Below are 23554 nucleotides of genomic sequence, written 5' to 3'. Positions count from 1 at the left end.
CTCTCCCTCTGCTCCTCCCTGCCATTCACGCTCGCGCTCTCTCTCTCAAATATATAAATAAGATCTTAAAAAAACGCAACAGAACTCACCCCTTGTCTTTAAGGAGTTTTCTAAATGTTTACAAAGGGTTGGGCACCGTGCTCACTTGGAGAGACAGAAGTTAGAATACAGACAAGTTTAAGTTGGTGGTTAGGATGGTGTAGTAGGTTCCCTACCCTCCATCTCCTTACCCCTCTGATAGGAGCAAGACTAGGGAGATGGTGGGCTGGTATCTGGTAAGTGGGAAAAATGGGGAGGATGGGGACAACTGGTCTGCTGTGTCATTTGAAGGGCTTTAGTCTCCTTTATGTAAAGTACAGATTTGGTTTCATGTCTATTTTCCCTTGAGATTAAATACTATAGTATCATGGAATTGAAAGGAAGGAAGGAAGGAAAGAAGGAAGGAAGGAAGGGAGGAAAGAAATAGGGAAGGAAGGAAAAAGATTGTTCACTCAAAGGGAGCAGAATACAGTTTCTGGTAACAGGAGAAACTCAACATGCTCTCAGGTCGGGAGATCAAAGGGATCTTCAGCCCAGAGCACCTGTGAGGTGCAGAGCTCTGAAGGGGGCAGGAGTCAGGGAAAAGCACGTTCCCAGTTATTTCTTCCTGGCTGATGTTAGGGAAAGTACTTAACTGTGCTTAGAAATGTTCAATGCTTTTAGTAGATATCAAAAATTGAAAAAGCTAAGCGACTTCCCCCAGGAAAAGAAAAAGCAGTCCAGACCTATTTAAAACAACCATTAAAGTTAAGACTTTGACCCCTCTGAATTTTTAGTAGCATGCTACTAGAACTTTCTGCCCACTGCCTGCCATTCCCTGTCCTGTTCTGCTCACAGGTGGGGGTTGAAGAAAAGTCAACTAGAAACTGTAGCCTTAGACATTATTTTCTAAGATGAATTAGTTTAACCGACATTTAACTACCACGTGACCTCCCCACCAGCCGTGGTTCCACTGGGGAAGTAGAGACGGCCGGCTCCTGCTCCTCTGAGGCTCACAGAGGGTAACTGGGTAATGTCAGTGGAAAGGGGGTGTTGTGAGCTTATGTGAGTCCCATCCCAGGCCCACTGGGTGACTCAGCGCACCTGTGCGGATGGGTGCTGGAACTCTGGAAAGACGCCAGCCTCAGACTGGTGTTTACCCGGCAGCCCTAAGTTTGCCTGTTTGGATCTGTTCCTCCCGTTCTCTCCGAGCCATGAAGAACCAGACTGATTTTCCCCAACGCTGCCCCAAGAGCCCAGCTTAGGTCAGAATACAGTGCCACGCTTCTCCAAAACACGCCATTTCCTCAGGCAAGCAGCTCATGGCCCATTTTTAGTCTGAGTAAACCCCACATATCATTCAGTATAAAGTTTAGTGAAAGAGATCAGGTTGTAAAGGAAAGACGGTTGGGCATCTTTTCAAGTTGGCTTGGTAGTTCCTGGAGGGAGGGTGCCGGAAACACCTCGGCTCCAGGCGCTCTCGCCCTTAAGAATGGGAGAAGAAAAGCCTGCAAGAAATGCCATTGGTTAAATTAATGTCACAGAAAAAAAAAATACCTCTCTTTCAGGACGCTGGGCCTGGCACACACGACATCTTTGGTATAAATAAAAATGATAAAGTAATATGGGGAAGGAACTGGGTTACGGGGCTGGTCAAGCTCTGGTTCCCATCAGTGGTCTGGCTGGTAGAGAAAGCACTGCTCTGGAAAGAGAAGCAAGGGTGTTCTTTCGGGATAGGAATGTGCTGGGAGAAATTCCTTTTAAGCCAGGGTATAAAGAAGTTGCTGGAGCAAGCACTCCTGACCTCCCCATTGCATCAGCCTCCCAGGCAGGGAGCGCTCTAATTTCCCTTAGAACAGAGGAGTCATCTGCCAACAAGAGCAGCAGCTGCTTTTCTGTGTCAGAAAGAAAGAAGCAAGCAAGAAAGGGAAAAGTCGCTGCCTTAAAGAGGGCAGTGGATGTTTCCACTGTGTGAAGGGGATATTTGCCGCACATCTGGGCAGGATTCGAAACTTACCGATGGCTTCATGTAGGATTCTCATGCCGCCCAGGGATGCTTTATTGTGTTACTTCCAAGATTTTATCACTTTATTTCCAATTTGCATCCTTGGGGATGAACAAAACTGCTTTTCTGAATCATAGGAAATGCTTCAAGCTGGGTACAATTTGATATTAACGGAGGATATTCAGGAGCCGCGAAGGAACTTAACACTTTTTCATAGATTCTAAAACGGGATCCAAAGTGGCAAACGTTATTTCCCCCCTAATTTAATAAAGTGACAGAACAAGTTAAGTCATTAAAGACCTGACACCCCACCAGGATTCCACAGTTCTGAGGTAAACCGAATCACTCTTTCTAAATAATACAGCAGGGGAAAATGAAGGCTTTATTCTCACGATGCTAAGAACAAATGAAGAAAACACATTAAGTTTTATGAAGAAAGAAATTCACTCCTCGAGACTATTTATTTTTTAAACAGTCAATTTGATCAAAGAGATTCTTTAATCCTGGATTACTTCATAGATACACCCATTTGGCATTCAAATTGCCTCACAAGCATGTGTGGGTTAGGGGTTACCTACAAGCTGGGGTGACAGGATGGCGGCAGTAAAGATAAATTTACCTCTGAAATAGGCTGGGATGCCCAGAGACTCCGAGAAAATAAGTCTGAGAATATGAAGAGAAAAATGAAAATACTCATCTAGCCCAAACTCGTGTTAATGAATATCATAATACTTTAATTAGCAATGTGGGTTCTGGTAGCATTCTCAGAAAATTGATGAATACAGTCTTCCAATATTTGGTTCTCTGAATTAATTTCTACCCATCACCAAGGGAAGATACTTGTAAGTATAGTCAAGAGTGCTTATGGTATTACTATTTAGGAAGAAAATGATGAAGATTACTGTTTTGTTTTTTTTTTACGATTTTATTTATTTATTTGACAGACAGAGATCACAAGTAGGCAGAGAGGCAGGCAGAGAGAGAGGGGGAAGCAGGCTTCCTGATGAGCAGAGAGCCTGATGCGGGGCTCGATCCCAGGACCCTGAGATCATGACCTGAGCAGAAGGCAGAGGCTTAACCCGCTGAGCCACCCAGGCGCTCCTGAAGATTACTGTTTATGCGCAAACATAAAGGAGACTGTCTTTCCATATTATCACTCAAAAGAGAAGGAATCTGATAAGCAACATCTTATGAAGATTATCTGAGGAACACACAGATCTAAAATAGGGTTGTACCATCAGTAGATGAATGGATAAAGATGCTGTGGTATATATATATGATGGAATATTCCTCAGCCATAAAAAGAATGAGATCTTACCATCTGCAACAACACGGACGGAGCTAGAGGGTAATATGCAAAGTGAAATAAGTCAGACAGAGAAAGACAAATACCACAGGGTTTCACTCAAATGTGGAATCTGAAAAAAACAAAAACAAAACAAAGGAACAAACCCAAAACAGAAAGAGACCCATAAATACAGAGAACAAATTGGTGGTTGCCGGGGATGGAGGGGATGGGTAAATGGGTGAAGGGGAGCGGGAGGTACAGGCTTCTAGTTATGGAGTGAGTAAGTCACGGGGATGAGTGCACAGCATAGGGAATAGAGTCTATGGTATTGTAATAATGTTGTATGTGACGCATGGTAGCTTCACTCGTGAGTATGGCACAATGTACCCTGTTGTCAGGTCACGACTGTCCTACAACTGAAACCAACGCAACATTGTGTGTTAACAATACTTCAATTTTAGGGGCACCTGGGTGGCTCAGATGGTTAAGCGTCTACCTTTGGCTCAGGTCATGATCCCAGAGGCCTGGGATGAAGCCTCAGGCTGGGGAGTCTGATTCTCCTTCTCCCTCCGCCTCTTCTGCTTGTGTTCTCTCTCTCTCCCCATCTCTCAAATGAATAAATAAAATCTTAAAAAAAACTTTACGTAAAAAAAACAAACTATACTTCAATTTAAAAAAATAAAGTAAATAAAACAGAATTGCCAGATTTAGCAAATAAAATTTGTATTTTTATTTTAGGGGGGCATTCTGTATCAAATCTGAATTTCAGATAAATACCTTTTTTTTTTTTTTGTAATGTAAGTATGTTCCATACAATATTTGTGGCATTTTATACTAAAATTTATCTACTGTTTATCTGAAATTCAAATTTAAGTTGACACCCTGTATTTTATCTTGCAACTCAAGTCTAACATAATCTTAAAATGCTAATTTTGGATGATTACAGAGGTCATGTGATGAAATGGATTTTTAAAAACAAAGACAAAGAAATTGACCAGGTTTAACATTTCATAATTATCTTTGGTGGTACGATACACCCAATTACAATTGCTGGTCATATGGTCAAGAAGCCTTACAAAAATCACTTACAAAAGCCACAGGTAAGTGTTTTGCATGTGGTGAATGAAAACAAACCAACAAATCAACAAAAACAAGCACAAGACCAGCCATTTCCTGTAACGTGAATGAATACTTGTGGCCCAGGTAAAACTTCCAGTGAGAGCATTACACATTAAAAGGAAAAAAATGCTGAATCTCATGCGATTTCAATGACACGAAAATGATGTTTTGATCTTGAAAAGAGATTATGGCAATGACAAAGTTAGTAAAGTCAAAGATGCATATAACAGAATGAATAAAAGTCATACAAGTGAGGGAAGACAATATTCTAAAATGATATATTAGTTTATCTAATGTGTAATTTTATGTATTTGCAACTAAATTGAATTATAATAAAATTTATTTTATTTAGAGAGAGAGAAAGCTCATGAGCAGGGGGTGTGGGGGTAAAGGGAGAGCGAGAATCTTTTCTTTTTTTTTTAAAGATTTTATTTATTCATTTCACAGACAGAGATCACAAGTAGGCAGAGAGGCAGGCAGAGAGAGAGAGGAGGAAGCAGGCTTCCTGCTGAGCAGAGAGCCCGCTGCGGGGCTCGATCCCAGGACCCTGGGACCATGACCTGAGCGACCTGAGCAGAAGGCAGAAGCTTAACCCACTGAGCCACTCAGGCGCCTCCAGGACTAATATATTTAAAAACGGACTTTCATGCATCAGATAACAGGCAGCACAGTATGTACTATGATCCCTGAGAAACAAAGGAAGTTTTCCTCTTGCATGAACTTACTGCCTGAACGTGGGTTCCAGTACAAGAAAGGGAATCCAAATGAAGTCCATTGGTCTTGGTGTGTTGAGGAGATAGAAGCTGTACTATATAGAAGCTAAGAAGGCTAGAAGTTAAGGTGCTTTGAAAGTTAATGCTTTGAAATGCAGGACTACACAGAGAGAGAGGCTGCTTGGGAGATCTGTAGAGGAGTCCCTTCAAATCTTTTGCTGAGAACTGATGTGTGCATGCATGGGAGGACATTACCTGAGGTCAGAGAAAACCACTTCCTGGAGCTCACATGGCGCTGAGGATAGTCTATGCTCCTACCAATCAGAGTGGTACCTGGGGCACCTGGCAGAATTCTCAGAAGGACATTTCTTTAGTTATCACTACTTACTTAGCCCTAGCCAGTTCTGGACCTGACATATAAGACCTAAAAGCAAACATCAAAAGGATCCAATTAATTTAACTGTATGCCAAAGCAAAATTCAACATTAAACAAATATAACAAGATCTAGCAAACCAACAAAGCAAAATTCACAGTATCCAGCATCCAATAAAAAAAAGAAATTACTGGGTTAAGAAATTTAAAAAGCAACTTCATTTACAATTGCATCGAAGGGAATAAAATATCCAGGAATAAATTTCACCCAGGAAGTACAAGACCTATACACTGAAAACTACAATACTGATGAAAGAAATTGAGGATGACACAAATAAACGGAAAGATAACCCATGTCGGTTACATGGAAGAATTAATATTGTTAAAATGTCCACACTACCCCAGCAATGTACAGATTTAATGTAATCTCTATCAAAATTCCAGTGACATTTTTCACAGAAAGAGAAGATAATCCTGAAATGTGTATGGAACCACAAAAGACCCCAAAGAGCAATGCAGTCCTGAGAAAGAACGACAAAAACGGCATCATCCTTTCTGATTTCAGTCTACAGTACAAGCTCACAGTGAAACGGTGTCATACTGGAGGAAGAAGGGGACCAAGAGGATTCTGCAAGTACACAAGAGGAGCCTTTGATTAAATCAGAGAAAATTGTGGGTTGTCTATTTTGGCCTATTTGGAGCATATTTTCCACCGATGAAGAAACTCAACTGGAAAAGCAATTACTGCACATTAATCAAGCCGATTTTAGGGCCCAGTAAGCCGGCCTCTTTTTCACATCCACTAGCACTGTGGAGTATGCTTTCAACAGACATTATCAGTTAACTGGAAAGATACAAATTATTTTTGTATTTCGTAACTTTCATGAGAAAACACACCTAAGAAATGATCTTATTTGTCAACAAGACAGCCCTCACTGGCAGGCCACAAGCTTACCAATTTCACCTCTGGCTACTGCTGCCCAGGACACATTTTGTACTCTGAACAGAATGACCGCTTCACCATGTATGACAATCCTAGACTTCTTCCTTTCTCCGGGGCCTGGAAGCTGAGGTAATCTTGAGTTTACTACATATGTGAGTTAGGGCAGGGCATAATCTCTCCACACCCCCTTTTTTTTTTTTTCCCCAATTTGTAAAATGGGGAAAATGATACTTACCTCCCCAAATTTTTTGTGAGGAATATTATGTGTAAAATGCTTCATGTAGTGCCTGGCACATGGTAGGCAGTCCGTGTTACTCTAGGGTCCAGCTGAGATAATACACTTATAATTATGCAACTTTGAATAGTGATTGAGCTTGCCCCACACAGAGCCTTTTAGCATCTCTGTGACTCACTAAAAGCATCACAATTATGACTATAAATCTTACTATGTACAAGAACTTGGAAAAGAACGACTTGACCAAGGCCTTACATGAAGCAACTGGCAGAACCAAGCCCTAGGTCTTTTGGTCCTAAACCCATGTCCTTTATGATGCTTTGTACCAATACCCTCCCCTCCTCGCCCCTGAAATGTTTTGCACCATACTTCTTTCTCTTCTCAAAAGAGAAACAATTATGATTCTTAACCTTCTGTTTAGTGCTTGATCCAATAATGGCTCCCATTGCTATATTTCCTGATTCCTCAACTAAATTAAGTTCCATGAGTATCTGAGGATAGGGACTATGGTCTGTTCAGTTCTGTTTGGCCACGAGCCCTCACAGCCTTTTTTTTTTTTTTTTTTAAGATTTTATTTGTTTATTTGACAGATAGAGATCACAAGTAGGCAGAAAGGCAGACACACAGAGAGAGGGGGAAGCAGGCTCCCTGCTAAGCAGAGAGCCCAATGCGGGCCTTGATCCCAGGACCCTGAGATAATGACCCGAGCTGAAGGCAGAGGCTTAACTCACTGAGCCACCCAGGCGCCCCCATGTTCAGATGTGAATTCAGTTCTATCGTTCCCTCAAAACACATTCAGTCTATGGGAAAATCCATAGCTGTCTCTAGGTGAAGTGAATATTATGAGGATAATTAATTGTTCAGTGCCATCTTTGAAAATCAGGAGCCTCTAAGCTTCATAGAATTCAAAAAGAAAAAACTTAATGGAGGTTATTGAAGTCAGAGGTACCTTTAAATAGTTCAGCCCTGGAATTACTATGTCTAGCCATCCACTTGTGCTCATGTAATTGCTCTAAGCTGATTCATGAAAGGCTAGGAAACATCTGGTCATGAAATGACCCAGAAAGTTCAACTCACCTGCTAGAACTAGGTCATACTGAAAGTCTTTGCAAAATCAAATCTCCATATGGAGAGAACGCTAATAACAGCCAACTTTAACGAATGCCTCCATGCTAGGCTTGTGCTAAAAGCTTGATGAATTACTGGATTTTAAACAAACTGACTTTAAGGCATCATTTACATGCCATACAAATTGCCAATTTACAGTGTACAGTTCCAGGAGTTTTGAAAAAATGTATACAGATACCCATGTGACCATCACTACGATTAAGATTCTACTGAGTATCCATTATTACTGCTGGGTGATCTATTCCACTGCACGGATATACTACAATGTGTTTACCTATTCATCTGTTGCTAGACATCCATTTTGGTGCTATAATAAATAAAAGTGCTTTGAACATTGTGTGGACATGTTTTCATTTTTCTGGGGCAAATACGCGAGAGCGCAGTCACAGGGTCCCATGGGAAATACATGTTTAATTTTATAAGGAACTGTCAAATTGCTTTCCGAAGGGCCTGTTCTATGTCTATTCCTGCCAATAACGCATGACAGTTCCAGTTGTTCCCTGTCCCTGCCGGCACTAGGTACTGTTGGTCCTTTCGTCCCCCTTCTGTTTGTTTTTCACTATAGTAGAGTTTAAAACTACTAAAATGTGCCTGAACAGTTCTGTGCGTTTTGACACATACATCTGTGTAGTCATGACAAAAACCAGGACACAGAAGAGTTTCATCACCCCCCCAAATACTCACATGTTCTTTTCTAGTTAAGTCCTCTCTCCCTCCTGCCCCTGGCAACTAGTGATCTTTTTTCTGTTCTTGTAATTTTGCCTTTTCCAGAATGTCATAAAAATGAGACCACATGGTACGGAGTCGGAGTCTGACTTCCAGCATTTAGCAGAGTGAGCTGCGAATCATTCGTGTGTATTAGTAAAGCACTTCCTATTTCACTATATGGGAAATTCTCTATTGCACAGTTTCTGTTCACCATTTGGAGAATGTTTGGATAGGTTTCCGGCTTTTAGCAATTACAGTTAAAGCCCCTGTAAAGATCTGTGTACAGATTTCTGTGTGAACACGTTCTTGCTTCACTTGGGATCGCTGAATTATATGACAAGGGTATGTTTCACTTTAAAAGAAACTGTTAACCTTTTCCAAAATGACTGTCATTTTACATTCCCACTAGCAATGTGAGAGTTCTAGTTTACCGCACATCTTCACTGGCATTTGGTGCTGTTGTTTTTAGTTTTAACCATTTTGATAGGTGTGTCGTCGTATCTCACTGTGGTTTTGATTTACATTTCTGTAATTAGCATGATGTTGAGTATCTCTACATGAGCTTATCTGCCATCAGCTTATCTTCTTTGGTGAAATGTTTGTTCAAATCTTTTGCCCATAAGAAATTTTTTTTTATTGTTGAGTTTTAAGGGTTTATTTTCTAGATACAAGTTTTCAAGTGACTTGCAAATATCTTCTCCCAGTCAGTGCCTGCCTTTCCATTCTCTTAATAGTCTATTGAAAAGCAGAAGTTCTTACTTGTGATAAAGTCTAACTTTTCAACTTTTTCTTTTATGCATCATGCTTTTGATATTATATCCAAGAAATTTTTGCCTAACACAAGGTCATAAAGTTCTTCCTATATTTCATTCAATAGGTTTTATAGTTATTTGCTTTATATTTGGACTTAAGTTTATGATCTTTTATGCGTTAGTTTCTGTAATGGGTGCAAGGTATGAATCGAAACTTTGTTTAGTTGTTTTTGTATAAGGATACCAAATTGCTCAGCACCATTTGCTGAAAAGACTATTCTTTCTCTCCTAAAGTGCTTCCACAGTTCCGTGGAAAATCAATCGCCCTTATATGTATCAGTATCTTTCTGGACTCACCGTGTCCTATTGATTTATGTGCCTATTTTTCCTCCAGTGCTGCAATGTGTTGATTACCGCAGGTAAAAGAACCACTACGGTTAAAATGTGCACACTAGCCAAAGCAATCTACAGATTTAATGCAAGCCTTTTAAAACACCAACAGTATTTTTCACAGAACTAGAATAATCCTAAAATTTGTACAGAACCACAAAAGAACCCAAATAGCCAAACAAGTCTTGAAAAAGAAGAACAAAGCTGGAGGTATCACAATTCCAGATTTCAAGATTTACTACAAAACTATACTAATTAAGACACTATGGTACTAGCACAAAAATAGACACATAGTTCAATGGATCAGAATAGAGATCCCAGAAATAAACCCATGCTTATATGGTTAATGTTTGACAAAGGAGGCAAGAATATGCAATGAGAAAAGGCAGTCTCTTTAATAAATGATGCTGAAAACTGGACAGCCACCTGGAAAAGAATGAAACTGGAGCAATTTCTTATTCTATATACAAAAAATAAACTAAAAAATGGATTAAAGACCTAAATGAGAGACCTGAAACCATAAAAGTCCTAGAAGAGAACACAGACAGCAATTTCTCTGACATCAGCTGTAGCAACATTTTTCTAGGTATGTCTCCTGATGCAAGGAATACAAAAACATAAATGAACTATCAGGACTACATCAAAATAGGAAGGAAACAATCAGCAAAACTAAGAGCAACCTACAGAATGGGAAAAATATACTTGCAAATGACATATCCAAAAAAGGGCTAGTGTCCAAAATATATAAAGAATAGTTACAACTCAATACCCCCCAAACAATTAACCCAATTAAAAAATGGGCTGAAGAGACGAACAGACATATTTCCAAAGAAGACATCCAGATGGCCAAAAGGTACATGAAAAGGTATTCAACATCACTCATCATCACGGAAATGCAAAACAAAACCACAAAGGGATATTGCCTTACACCTGTCAGAATGGCTGAATCAAAAATACAAGAAACAAGTGTTGACAAGGATGTGGAGGAAAAGAAACCCTCCTGCACTGTTGGTGGGAATGCAAATTGGTGCAGCCACTGAGGAAAACAGTATGGAGATTCCTCAAAAAGTTAAAAATACAATTACCATATGATTCAGCAATTCCACTACTGGGTGTTTACCCAAAGAATATGAAAACACTAATTTGAAAAGACACATACACTTTTACTGCAGCATTATTTACAACAGCCAAACTATGGAAGCAGCCCAAGTGCCCATGGATAGATGAATGGATAAAGATGGGATACACACACACAGGAATATTACTCAGCCATAAAAAAGAATGAAATCTTGCCATTTCAATAACATAAGGGTATAATGCTAAGTGAAGGCATAGCAAGGAAAACAAAGGAGTCTAAAGTAATTGGAGTAGAATCATCGATGGGGAGGGAGAGAGTAAATGAGAACGGAGAGGAAGCTAACAAACTGGAACATTTTAGACAATGTTGAGAAACTCTGACTTTATTCTAAGTGTGATGAGAGGCCACCGAAGGATTAAGAGCATGTACAATGACCATTCTAGTTTATCTTTAAAAGGATAACAAAGTCTTCACCTCCACAGCGGAGACAGAGAATAAACAAATAAAAAAAAATGTATGTATAAAAATGTCAAGTAGTAAGCACTGTTCTGAGGGGAAAGGATCACTGCTATGTGGAAGGCAGGCTACAGAAAGGTATGGGGGGAAGCATGAGCAGGAGCCAGGCACCAGTTCGGAAGCTAGATGGTAGCTAGGGAGAGAAGATGAAAAGTTCTCTTTTAGGTATGCTGGGTCTGAGATACTATTTGACATCCAAATACAAAGTCACTTATGCACTCATTCATTCACTCAGTAAATATTTATAAGCACTATTGTGTGCCAGGCGCTCTTGCAGTTGCTGGGATTATTGCAGTACATAAAAAGCCTGCCTAGAGGTGCCAGCTAACTGGGGGGGAGATCATGTTGCAATACTGGAGTATATCCAATCAACACCTCTCACCCCCTAAACAAACACCATGTTACATGCCAGTGACATCGCAGTGAAAAAAGGCTGCCTTTGTGGAGTTTATCTTCTGGTGGGGGGGGAGAAACAATAAACAAGTGTAAATTATTGGGATCAGTGCTGGGCGGGGAAGATGAAGTCGGGTGAAGGAGATAGGGAATGGGAAAGTGGAGAACAGGCTGCTATTTCAGAATGGAAAGGATAAGCCTCCCTAAGATAAGATCTAAAGAGGCCTGAAGAAGTGAGGGAGGGAGCCCAGAACTGGCAGGGGGAGCAGGGGTCAGATGGAGACAGAATAGAGTCTAAGAGCCGTGAGACAAGATGTGCTTGACAGGTTTGAGGAACAGTAAAGGACAGCACAGAAGACAGTCATAAGAAATAGGAGGCCACCATGTGCAGGGACTTGCCTGGCTTTCACTGAGCCTGAAGCACTGGAGGGATGAGAGCAGGGGAGGGCCATGAGCTGTGTTAAAATTGTCACTTAGGCTGCTGTATGTGTGGCGGGGGCGGGCGGGGGCGCTGAGGGAGTTTAGGGTGGAAACAGGCAGGAAGCTTGTCTAAGAGTCCAGGGAAGGGGGGCACCTGGGTGGTTCAGTCATTAAGTATCTGCCTTTGGCTTGGGTCGTGATCCCGGGAACCTGGGATCGAGCCCCGAATCGGGTCCCCTGCTTGGCGGGAAGCCTGCTTTTCCCTTTTCCTCTGCTTGTGTTCCGTCTCTTGCTGTGTCTCTCTCTGTCAAATAAATAAACACAATCTTTAAAAAAAAAAAAAAAAGAGTCCAAGGAAGAGATGGATGGCTGTGGTTTGGCACAGGGTGGCGCAGTAAAGGCGGTGAGGGCAGTTCGACTGGGGATAGAAAGGGAAAGCACCCAAGATTTGCATGTAGAATGGATATAGTGTGTGTGAGAGGGGATGGTGCCAAGGTTTCTGTGTGGCTTGGATGACTGGGAGGGAGGGGGTTCCTAGTCACTGAGTCACTGGGATGGTTAAGTCTGTAAAGGAGCAGGGTGGGAGGCAGAGCAGGAGTCCTCTCTGGATGCTTCAGTCTGGAGCCCATCTTCAATAATGAGACAGATATAGCAGGTGCGTCAGGATGGGACATCTGGCAACCATCAGCCTACACAAGTCCTGAGCCTGGGTGAGACCACCTGGGAGCAAGTGGAAAGAGGAGAGGCTGAGATGGAACAGGGATCCTTCCACGGAGCTTCCATTCTATAGGGAAGAGACAGAAAATGGTCAAAAATAGGTGATGGGTGCAATGTAGAGAAAAAGGCCAAGGAATGCACTAGAGGATGGTGGTTGGTCTGGGTATGTTATTTGTCTATGTGTCACAGATGCAATTAAATATATGAATCAGGAACTATCTATGAAATAGTCTGGATATATAAATTTGATAGTCCCCAACATGTTGAACTCCTCAAGACTGGACAGAGCACACCAAGAAAGGAGGTTGATAAATTTAAAAATCTGAGAACTGAGCCCTAGGAGTTCCCACCATTTACAGTGGAACTTGCTGTAATGGGTTTTCCTTTCTAAAATTTATGCAGGAGAAGGTGGGTTGTCAACAGGGCAGCCCTCTCTCCAAGCCACTGACTGAAATGTTGCTGTTTGCTCAACCTTCAGACCAGCTTGGAGGTGTTCCTCCTGTGTATTCCTCAGACTCCTACATCAGAACTAACTGAGGAGCTTGTTAAAAATGAAGATTCCATGTCCCTCCCCGCTCCCCCAAACTGCCCTCTGGGACTAGATCCAGAGAAAACAAATTGCGGATGATCTTCATGCCCATGAAGGCTGGAAGCCACTGCATCAAAGACAGGGAGGCAAAACAGAAGACAATCCAAGTGGCGGGAAACAAGAAGACATGGTTAGGTAAGACACACTCAGTCCGTGGCCAGAGGGGAGCTCCTGAAGGTGCTGAGGACAGAGCTCTAGGACCAGAACCTCACGCTGTGTAGAGGAGCTGTGGTGGGGAGAGAGAATGTGGAAATGCAGATTTGGCTCCTGAATTGTTCTTACTGCGATAGGGCTATCAGGATTGGAATTCCTCAGTTCTTCAAATGTTTTAGAATTTTTTTATAGGAATGAGCTGACTTTTTAAGAAAAAACTATCTTAGCTTTTTAAATTTCCTCTGTTTTGTACTGAAGGAGGGAGGAAAAATAATTATTTGGGCTAAAACAAATTGTTCTCAGCATACTGAATTAGACTTTATTCTAGATATGGAAGGCTCATCATAATTCTTTCAGTTAGAAAGGTAGTCTAGCTGACATCTTCTATTACAGTGCTAAGTGCAACAGAGCAAAGAATCCATATCTAAATCATAAGTCATTACTCCATTCCACTCTGGAGGCAGAATATATAGACATTACTAAGGAAAACAACTGAAGAGATTTAGTTAGAGGCCACTTGTTAAGGCATACTTTAAAACACCTATGTGTATATAAAAATAGAGCCGACTTCATATTTTGATTTATGAAAAATAAATTTATTACATAACACCTTGTTTTTAACAATGTTCAATTTTTTTTTTAAATTCAGAATACTTGTGTCATTCATGTAAAATAGTTTGATACAGTACATTGTATGTTATAGGTTTTTTTTTCCTCAAAAATTCTAAGGCTCTCCTACTCCTTCTCCTTTGCTGAAGTAAGGGCACCCTAAACAACGTGCGAACAAGTTTTAAAAAGGAAAATTAACTGAACAAAATTTTAATAGCACTACACCAACCAGCTTTAAAATCAGGACAAAATATCTGAATGGGATGCCGCACCTTTCAGAGGAAGTTATCATTCATGCTTTTTTCATCTTAAAGCATGCTCACTAATCAGCAACACCAACAGGAAAAATAAAACACTGTCTATGACAATCATTTCAGTTTGTTTGCCGAACCAAACAGGTTTATATCAATGACAACATATTTAATTACTATCAAATAGCAGCTTTAATACCAGTCAAGTCATAGATTGAAAATAAAAACAAACTTATAAGTTGGAAATTAATCTTTGGGAGTTTTGAAACCTTTCTGGAAAAACTATGTGGCTTTTGTACTTTCAAAAAAACCCAAGCAATAGCCTTGGTCGAAAAACACTGATTAATGTAGAAAATGAATCAACCCACTGATAAGACACTAAAATGAAAGGTGTACCAAAATAATCTCACTTTGAGTCTTGGTTATTTTGTTGAGTTAACATATACTGTATGTTTCAAGTACCAGTTAAACTTGTGTGTGTGTGTGTGTGTGTGTGAGTGTGTGTGTGTGTGTGTACTATTGGTCAGATAATGTTGTTACACTGAAAGAATTCACCACATACAACGACAAATGCTCGCCCCTAGCACATTTCACAGCTTCAACTGCTACAGACTGTCACTGGAAAAAACGCATTGGTCAGTCTGAACCATGTCAAGTAGACTATGGAAGTAGCAAATCCACAACACAAACTGTGCTAGCACTTTCTTTCAAGTCTAACTCCAAAACAGATACAACTTGGAAGCCACTACCCCGGTGTGTGAAAAGTGGTGGAACTTGGCTACCGGACAGTTTGAGGATGTGGGTGTACAGTACATTCCCATGGCCCATACCAGGTTCCCGCAGAGAGCTGCACCGTCAGTCCTGCAGCGCTAGCAACAGTGCATCGACAACATTCCAGCGCAGCTCAGTACCGGTGTGTCTGATGTGAGTACTGTGGAGGCTGCTGGGAGGTAGCTGAGTATCCCATGCTGCTCTGTGGCTGTGATGTGCTTGGTCCAGGGTTGGGATAGGCAGCATGTGGATTGGAACGCTGCAAAAGAACGAGCGAGGAAGCAGAGTCAGGTGCTTCTAAGAGTTGGCTCCATCCCAAGCTGGCGAGGCTTAGGTTTGCAATGTCATTTATTTAGACGCAGTAAGGATTTAAAAGTCTTGTGCTATGTACTAGCTTTAGAATGAAAATGACAAAAACCGGGGCACCTGGGTGGCTCAGTGGGTTAAAGCCTCTGCCTTGGGCCCAGGTCATGGTCCCAGGGTCCTGGGATTGAGCCCTGCATCGGGCTCTCTGCTCAGCAGGGAGACTGCTTCCCCTCCTCTCTCTCTCTGGCTGCCTCTCTGCCTACCTGTGATCTCTGTCTGTCAAATAAATAAATAAAATCTTTAAAAAAAAAAAAAAGAAAAGAAAATGACAAAAACCCCCAATCTTGTAATGTCAGCTAAGGTCAGAAGTATTGCCAGTAAATAATACTAAGCTGAGTCTCATGACTCTGCTGTGCAGTTCATTGTTTTTCTATAGCAGTAATCCCCTTTTTAAGCTGTTTTGTAACCACCTGATAAGTAATAATTAATTTGCTTGAGATGTTTATACGTGAACTTAATGATATATACACGAAGACATTCAAAGCTAATTTACATGCTGATTTCTTCAACAGAAGCCTCCCAGCACACGTGTGACTAAAGAATAAAAACGAACAGGACAAGAAAAGGTACTTTAGAATCATTTTCTTAGGCATTAAATATTTTTATGCCCTTTAATGAATCTTACTTTCTGCAACAAGTTATATACAAAATTAAGTTGATAATTATAGAAACGTAAGAACAATGTTATTCTCAATTCTAAACTGCACAAAGGGAAAGAACAGAGAGTTGAGAGTCCTGTGATTTTGATCTGTTATATTGTTATTCCCTTCCTGCACCTCTCTCTCTTATTATTAGCTCCCAAGACAAACACAATAACTGATTAACCATAATTTACTACCTCCTTCTTTCAAAGCATATTCAATAAATCATATAATTCTAAATTCTGCCAACTCTAGCAAAGTAACATTTTGAAAAGAGCAGGCACATGAAATTACAGTCACTACAAAAAGCAACCGTCCGACGATGACGTCCAGAAACACAGAAGCAGAGCAATTTCTTGGTTTCAACGGCAAAGGTCCGAGCACTGCCCTGCTTCATTCCAGGGATTGCCATCACCTCAGCAAGCAAACACATTCTTGAGCCAAGAGGGATGCACTCTTCCCACCCAGATAGGGACAAAAAGATGCTGGAACAAACAACAACCCCCAGAGATGTCTGTCCTTGATTTCCTTGTTTAGGTTCCCAGAAAAGAGCTACTACCCAGGCAGACAAGAATTTCTATGGTTTGGTAGACTGGACCTTTCCTTAACCAAAGCAAAGAGTTAAGATCTCATTTCTGAAGGGTCATAGCAGGCTCTGGGAACCTTATTAGTTTAGTAAGATCTCCTTTTCTCTTTCAGTAGGTAGATAACTTTACTTAGTCCAGTTTCCAGTCTCCTCCCCACACTGAAACCCCGGCGAGCTGACAATATTGGAATGAGCAGGGAGGTGGTAAAGGATTTTCCAAACGGTCTTTCTGCAAAGAAACTGACAATGCCACGTGAGGGGATCCACAAGCAGGCAACGGAGAAGCCTTGGTTGTCAGATCTAAGCCTGTGTCCTGGGTCTACCCCCAGCTCGGCAGGTGAACACGTGGAAGTTACCTAACCTCTCTGAGCATCTCTGGAATGACAATGATCACCTTACCTCACAGGGGTACCACAATGATCAAAGGAAATAATGTAGGTTTCATGCTTGGTATAAAAGCTGGCATAGAAGGCACCCAACAAGCTCTTACTATGACAGTCGTCACTAGCACCACACCACCCCTTAAGAAGTGCTTACTGTGTACTATGAATGCTACTAAGAATTTTAACGATGGTAATGATAATGAGAGCAGAAAAAAAAGTGGTAACATCTGTTAAGCACTACAGCAGGCTAGCCGCTGTGCCTCAGCACATGTCCTCTCATTTAATCCTTAGTGCCACCTCGCACTGGCCATCAACCACTTCTGCAAATAAGAAAACTGAGAACATCTGAATTACTTACTCAAGGTTACCCAGAGCCAGCGGCTGGGATCTGAAAGCCTGTGTTGTTATTGTTGTTTAAGATATTATTTATTTACTTGAGAGAGAGCAAGAAAGAGAGGCCACAGGCTGGGGTGGGGGCTGGGGGTGCTGCAGAGGGAGAGGGAGAAGCAGACTCTCTGCTGAGCAGGGAGCCCAACTCGGGGCTTTATCCCAGGACCCAGGGATCGTGACCTGAGCCAAAGGCAAACACTTAACTGGCTGAACCACCCAGGAACCCCTGAAAGCCTGTGTTCTTAATCATTCTTGGTATACTGTACACAGCCTTGATTGAGTTCCTACCACGAGTCAGGGGCTAGGATGTATCCACTCCTGTTACAACTGTAAGTAAGGCTTGGCCAGGCTCATTTACAGATGAAAAACTAAAGCCAGGAAATGTTATATTATTTGTCCAAGGTCACACAGTTAAGAAATGGCGTAACTTAAGTTCGATCATTCCAGGTCTGTCTAATTCAAAAGTCAGTAAGTACCCTGTTCTGTACCACAGTCAGTACTTTTCCATGTCGGTAACACTCATGTCAACATATTTCCCCAGGTACATAAAGGTCAGCATTTTCTTAGTTACACTGCATTTTCCAAAGGTCATAAACCCATATACAAATACTGATATGTCAAGTAAGTACAAAATAAACTGGAAATACCTGATAGTCTGAGGTCATGATTAGTCCACCTGAGGTAGTGGTAGGAGGAACAACTCTCACTTTTTTCAACGGGGGTCCCTGTGTATGACTGCTGTCTTGATTCCCTGGGTGACCAGTTCCATTAGTATGGTTATTGCCCTGCTGCTGCTGCTGGTTCTTCTCAATTGGTTAAACAGAAAAATAAAGTTCAACTCAGAAGGAGAACCAAATACAAACAAGAAAATGTTACCGGAGCATTGAATAAAACAAGAAGGAGCCAAATGTACTTTAATACTTACTTTGTCTCCTTTGTCATCAGGTTCTTCTTCTGTTAAAAATTCTCGTTTTGGGTAAGGGATTTGACAACCGGCAAAAACACTGCTCAGGAGAAAAAAGAAAAACGGTTTCTGGTATGCCAGTCAATATTTCAGATGCTTCATTTTATTCTTTCAAGACAGACTTTGTTTCCATATCTGTAAAGGAAGTACCTTTCAACTGTGCAACTGTGACAAGATGAATCTTTTCTTCTAATCAGTGACATTACAGCAGGCCATGAGGGATTTCATTGTATAAAAATAATCAATAATCATCAAATATGACTCAATTTTCTTTTATTCCGGCCTCAATCTTTTAGTATTACAACCCAAATATAGACTCCAGTGGAAACGTCACTATTTGAACACAATTTTTTTTTTTTTTTTAACTCTCTACATGTAAAAGATGACACGGGAAACACAAATTTATTTGGGAATGGAATTTGCCATTGGAACCTAAAACTGTAATTGCAAGCAGCGGGCAATCTCCGTGAGTCTGAGTGAGCCACAGCACACATAATCAACCCGCCACTGTGTACCTGGTGCCCCAGTAAAGCCCAAGCTGGCCATGTTTCATTAAGGAACGTAGGAACAGGAGTGCCTCTTATCTCTAAAAGCCTGAAATGATACCTCAGTCATCAGAACTCAGTTTTTGCTTGTCATTGGGATTTCCCTGGGTCCCCAGGTAGGAGTGGCAACTTGGAGATGACAACTCAAAAACAATCATGCTCCAAAAAATTCTACCATGCTGATGAGTTAATAAATTGATCACTTACTCTGATGTAGGAAGTGGATCTTCTAAGAAATAGGGATCCTGCATAGCCTGTTCTGAGGTAATTCGCTTTATTGGGTCCATGGTAAGTAACTTCTGAAGCTGAAACCATAAATCATAAAAACATTACTGCGTTATTTCTCATAGTTTTATATCCTTGGCATATGTGGGACGTATATGCTTTTTGATGAAAACACCACAATCTGAAGGGTATTTATTCTCCCAAGTTAACAACAGGAAAAACCTATTACATTTGATGTAGTAATTCACATTTAGTTGTTCTAATAATCAGGATCTTACTTGGTTCTCCTATAAGAGGCTACTAAACTTACTTCTTACTCTAAACCAATTATCTACATTATGCAAAGTGCTTTGTACAATTTAAAACAGGACTAAAATCTTGTATTTTCTATTCCTTTTCTCTTAAGGGGAAAATTATTTAACACAAATAATACACTAGCCACATGTGGCTATTTAGATTTAAAACCAAATTAACTAAAACCAAATTAAGCTTAAAAAAATCAATTTCTCATTCATATCAGGTACATTTGCAGAGCTCAAGAACCACAGGTGGCTAATGTGCTCCCTACTGGACAACGCAGATCATCAGAGAAAGGTTCTCCTGGCCAGTGCTAATCCTGGTCTAAGTAAATACGATGCTTGATACACAACTTGTGAAGTACAGAGGGATTATGAATGGAGACTTGAAGGTACTGCTTGGGTTCAAGTCTTCACCTGACATTTATTAGCTGAATGACTTTGGACAAGTTGCTTAATCTCTCTGTAACTTCATTCGTCAAAAGGAGATTAGAAATAGCGCCTACTACCATAGGTTTGTTTTCAAAATCAAATGAGGAAATACATGGAAAGCAATTCTAGTGGTACCCAACACAAAGAAAGTACTATGTGTTAGCTGCCATTATTATTATTATTTTAATTATTTTGCCACCTACAGAAATGTCAAGCTAATGTGAAAATTCAGTATTTTTTCATTAAAACATAGTTCACTTAAGACTTTATAAACTAGAATATTTGATTTATTTTTATTTATTTTAGAACATTTGATTTGAGTAGGTGATTGAAGAGCTTATCTAAATAGTGGTCTCTCAGCTTATCCTCTTTGATCTAACGTGGTTTTCAGACTTCAGAGTACATCAGAAGTGCCCCGGGAGCACCTCTCAAAGCAGACTGTTAGGCCCCACTCCCAGAGCTCTGACTGGGATATCTGTGCAGGAGTCTGAGGAGTGGCCTTTCTACCAAGTTCCCTGGGGATTCTACTGCTAAGGACCAGGATCGCACTTGAAAACCAACAGATGCATTGAGACTTGATGGGAGATGACACAATCAGAGGACAGACATAAAATATTTAAAAATACAGAGGAAACGCTGGGATGGGAAGATTTAAATTTAATTATGATGATCCGATATTTCAGTGGAAGCACACTTCAATTTTAGAGGTGAAAGGAAAAGCATGGGTTTGCTATTTAAAATGCTCAACAGTTTTAATGGAGTTACATTAGAGCTTTCAGATGGGCTCACACAAGATAGGTCGCCACGGTATAAACAAGCAACTAAGCTTCAAGGGAAGTCTATCTCTGGGATTTCAGTGGTGATGGTTGTGAGAGCCACTGCAGACTACACTGAATAGCAGCAAGTTCGGGGTAAGTAAGAGCAAGTCTCCTGAACTGTGACTCTGGGCCTACCACTATTATCATTATTTTGTTAGAATAAATAAGTGCGTAACTTTGAAGGCTCTAATGTACCTTCCTGTTTGGGTCCTGTTATAAGTACATTATAAGAAACCATTATTTGGATAATAATATATTGTGTGGCAATAAAATAGGTTAGACCTTGCTTTTTAAGTTGCTGATAAGATGAAATATATGATACATGACATGAAATAAAAATAAACACAAGGTGTAGAAGCAGAAGCAGAAGACAGAGAAGAAACAACCAAAATAGATGAAATGTTTGCAAGTGGCCTGCTATTGTAACAAAGGAACATATCATATTTTTAAGACAAAGAAAATTCCCACTTAATGAACTCATTTAAAAATATTGAGAATAAAGGATGAAAAGAATTTTAAGCCAAATACAATACAACCTATTCCCTGAAATTTCCCCTTTATATGTTGTATAACTTTAAAAAACCCCCAGAATCATTTTTGTTATGATGTAAAAATGGAAATTTTATTGTAAACAAATTTAAGCTGGCAAATTTGATTATAATGTCATAAATTACAATAGCGCATGGATTCATTTAGATTCTAAAATAAACTATTTTTCCATTATACAGTAATGAATTCTGCATCTCTCATATTCTTCCAGAAAAAGCAAGTAATACACACCATCACCGAAGGACTTCTAATACCCAAGTTTGTAAGAGTATCTTGAGAGTTAAAAAATTTTAAAAATAATCTTTCAAAAAGTTGAAATACAAAATAATTTGTAAAAGTTACGTCTGAGTAGTGGGATGGTTTTCTTTTAGATTCTTCTCTCAAATTGTTGAAATTTTTAAAAAAAATCGATGAAAACCAATTAAGTGTAATTTTAAAAATGTTTTTGACAGACTTGGTAGAATAACTATCTTTAAAAAACCTAATGTAACCAAACATTAGTCTGTTAAACCGTGTTATGGGTTTGGAAAAACAAGTTTTCATGCCTTTACTAATACACAGCAACAAGATGTCTGTATTTACCATTAAAGTACTCTAAGAGTGTTAAATAACCATATAAACTGACCTCAAAAAACCTCTGGTTAGCTAACCAGGGAAAAAAATTTTATTATTGTTCTCTAAAGCTTACCAAGTGGAATGCTTTACTATCTGGTTTAACTTTATGTTTTTCCATATACTTGATAAGGCTGCAGTTGGTATACCTGAAAGAGAAATACTATGAAATATCTATATGAGATTTTGAGGTTAATTTTACATTGGCTGAAGTTTTTCCAAACATATGGCATAGCATTAGCTCAATTTCATATTTTAGTCAATATTCACACTAGTCACTTATGAATGAATACCACTGAGAAAACACAAGATAATTTCATAAATAATATATACTGAATAGCATTTTTTATAAGACTGTTATCTCAACAATTCTCTTAAATAACATAGGGGTCAAATATTTAATTCAGCCTTACTAGTAGGTTTAAAATAAATTTAAAATTTTTTAAAAATTTGTCGTAGGCCTTTTAACTGTCCTCTCCCAATGCTCTGATCTTGCATTATAAATAAAGGAAATATTCCTTCTTCTCTATGAAAACTTGCTTAAAATGACTCTACAATCCAGGTGAGTGGGCAAGTGATGGCTAGCAAGGTTACTTATTTCAGTCTCTGCTTCAGCTGTGATCCTTTCCACCGATGCTTGCTTCCAGAAAGTAATAAATATGGAAAGAGTTTTTTTCTCATATCCAAATCAGCTGCTAAAACTAGCTGTTTAACTTCTTTATATCACTTAAACATCTTAAAAGATAAAATATTTATTAATAAGTAAAAGTATTTATTAGAATAAGCTTATGTTTAGTATTCCATTCAGAGGATTTTGGAAAAGCAAAAATCAACAAAGGTCTATTTTCTTTCCAACTTACGTATTTCTTCTGAAATCTTTCATTAATGTTGAATGTTCAGGCATCTTTTTTATATCTTCCCAATCTTTATCTGTGAAATATATTGATAAAATTTTATGTTGTCTAGGTTCCTATTCTCAAGAATTTTAATAAAAGTTACCTCAATTTTCATCACATGTCTTATATACTTTGAACCTCCATGAAAGCACAGACCTCAAATAAATGACTAGCTCTAGTAAATATCTTATCTTGACCTATAAATACAATTCTTATCCCTTGTATAGCATTAGATCTCTATATGTTTATCTTTGTAGTGCTTACTTTCTATGTAATTTACTATAATTTACCTCAATTTTTGTAAGTAGAGAGGAGTAAGTTATTAATAAATATTTCTATTTTCTTTTCCCCCCTTTCCACCCAATGTCTTGTTTACATCAGCAACCAGTCTCTTCAATGACAATCTTCCCCCTCTGTAGCTGTAAGATGCATTTTTTTTTAACGTGGACCTCCTTATGTTCACTTTATTAAATACACCGTTTCCAGCAGTGATGGATGTAAGCAGCAACAACTGTCTGGAACAGAACAGGGTAGGATATAACTAGTATACAAATAAGTCAGCTGGTGGCTTGGCAAGCTTCAGTAACATTAACAACCCCAGCTTACTTATATGAGGAAGAAAATGTTTCAGTTGGCTTGCTGGCCTTAGAGTTGCCTCAACAACATGTGCTAGATGGCTAGT

At 39.7% G+C, this 23554-nt stretch overlaps 1 protein-coding gene across 3 annotated transcripts in view; it reads right to left on the bottom strand.

Annotated features, from left to right (window-relative positions):
• Positions 1 to 14112: 14112 nt before the first annotated feature.
• Positions 14113 to 23554, bottom strand: part of CDK8 (cyclin dependent kinase 8) — a 120858-nt gene continuing 111416 nt past the window's right edge. For 2 of the 3 annotated variants that reach the window (XM_045978310.1, XM_045978312.1), the window contains exons 8-13: positions 22837 to 22906; positions 22053 to 22125; positions 19252 to 19349; positions 18461 to 18539; positions 18183 to 18341; positions 14113 to 15428 (exon numbers count right to left, since the gene is read on the bottom strand). In XM_045978310.1, the coding sequence (XP_045834266.1) occupies positions 15303 to 15428; positions 18183 to 18341; positions 18461 to 18539; positions 19252 to 19349; positions 22053 to 22125; positions 22837 to 22906 (605 nt within the window). In that variant the 3' untranslated portion in view covers positions 14113 to 15302. The remainder of the gene's footprint in view (positions 15429 to 18182; positions 18342 to 18460; positions 18540 to 19251; positions 19350 to 22052; positions 22126 to 22836; positions 22907 to 23554) is intronic. The other variant, XM_045978311.1, reaches the window with a different exon arrangement.

This window comes from Meles meles, chromosome 14 (genome assembly GCF_922984935.1).
Source record: "Meles meles chromosome 14, mMelMel3.1 paternal haplotype, whole genome shotgun sequence".
Taxonomy (NCBI): Eukaryota; Metazoa; Chordata; class Mammalia; order Carnivora; family Mustelidae; genus Meles; species Meles meles.
The sequence above is the reverse complement of the archived record's forward strand: the minus strand, read 5'-3'. Positions and strand labels throughout refer to the sequence as shown.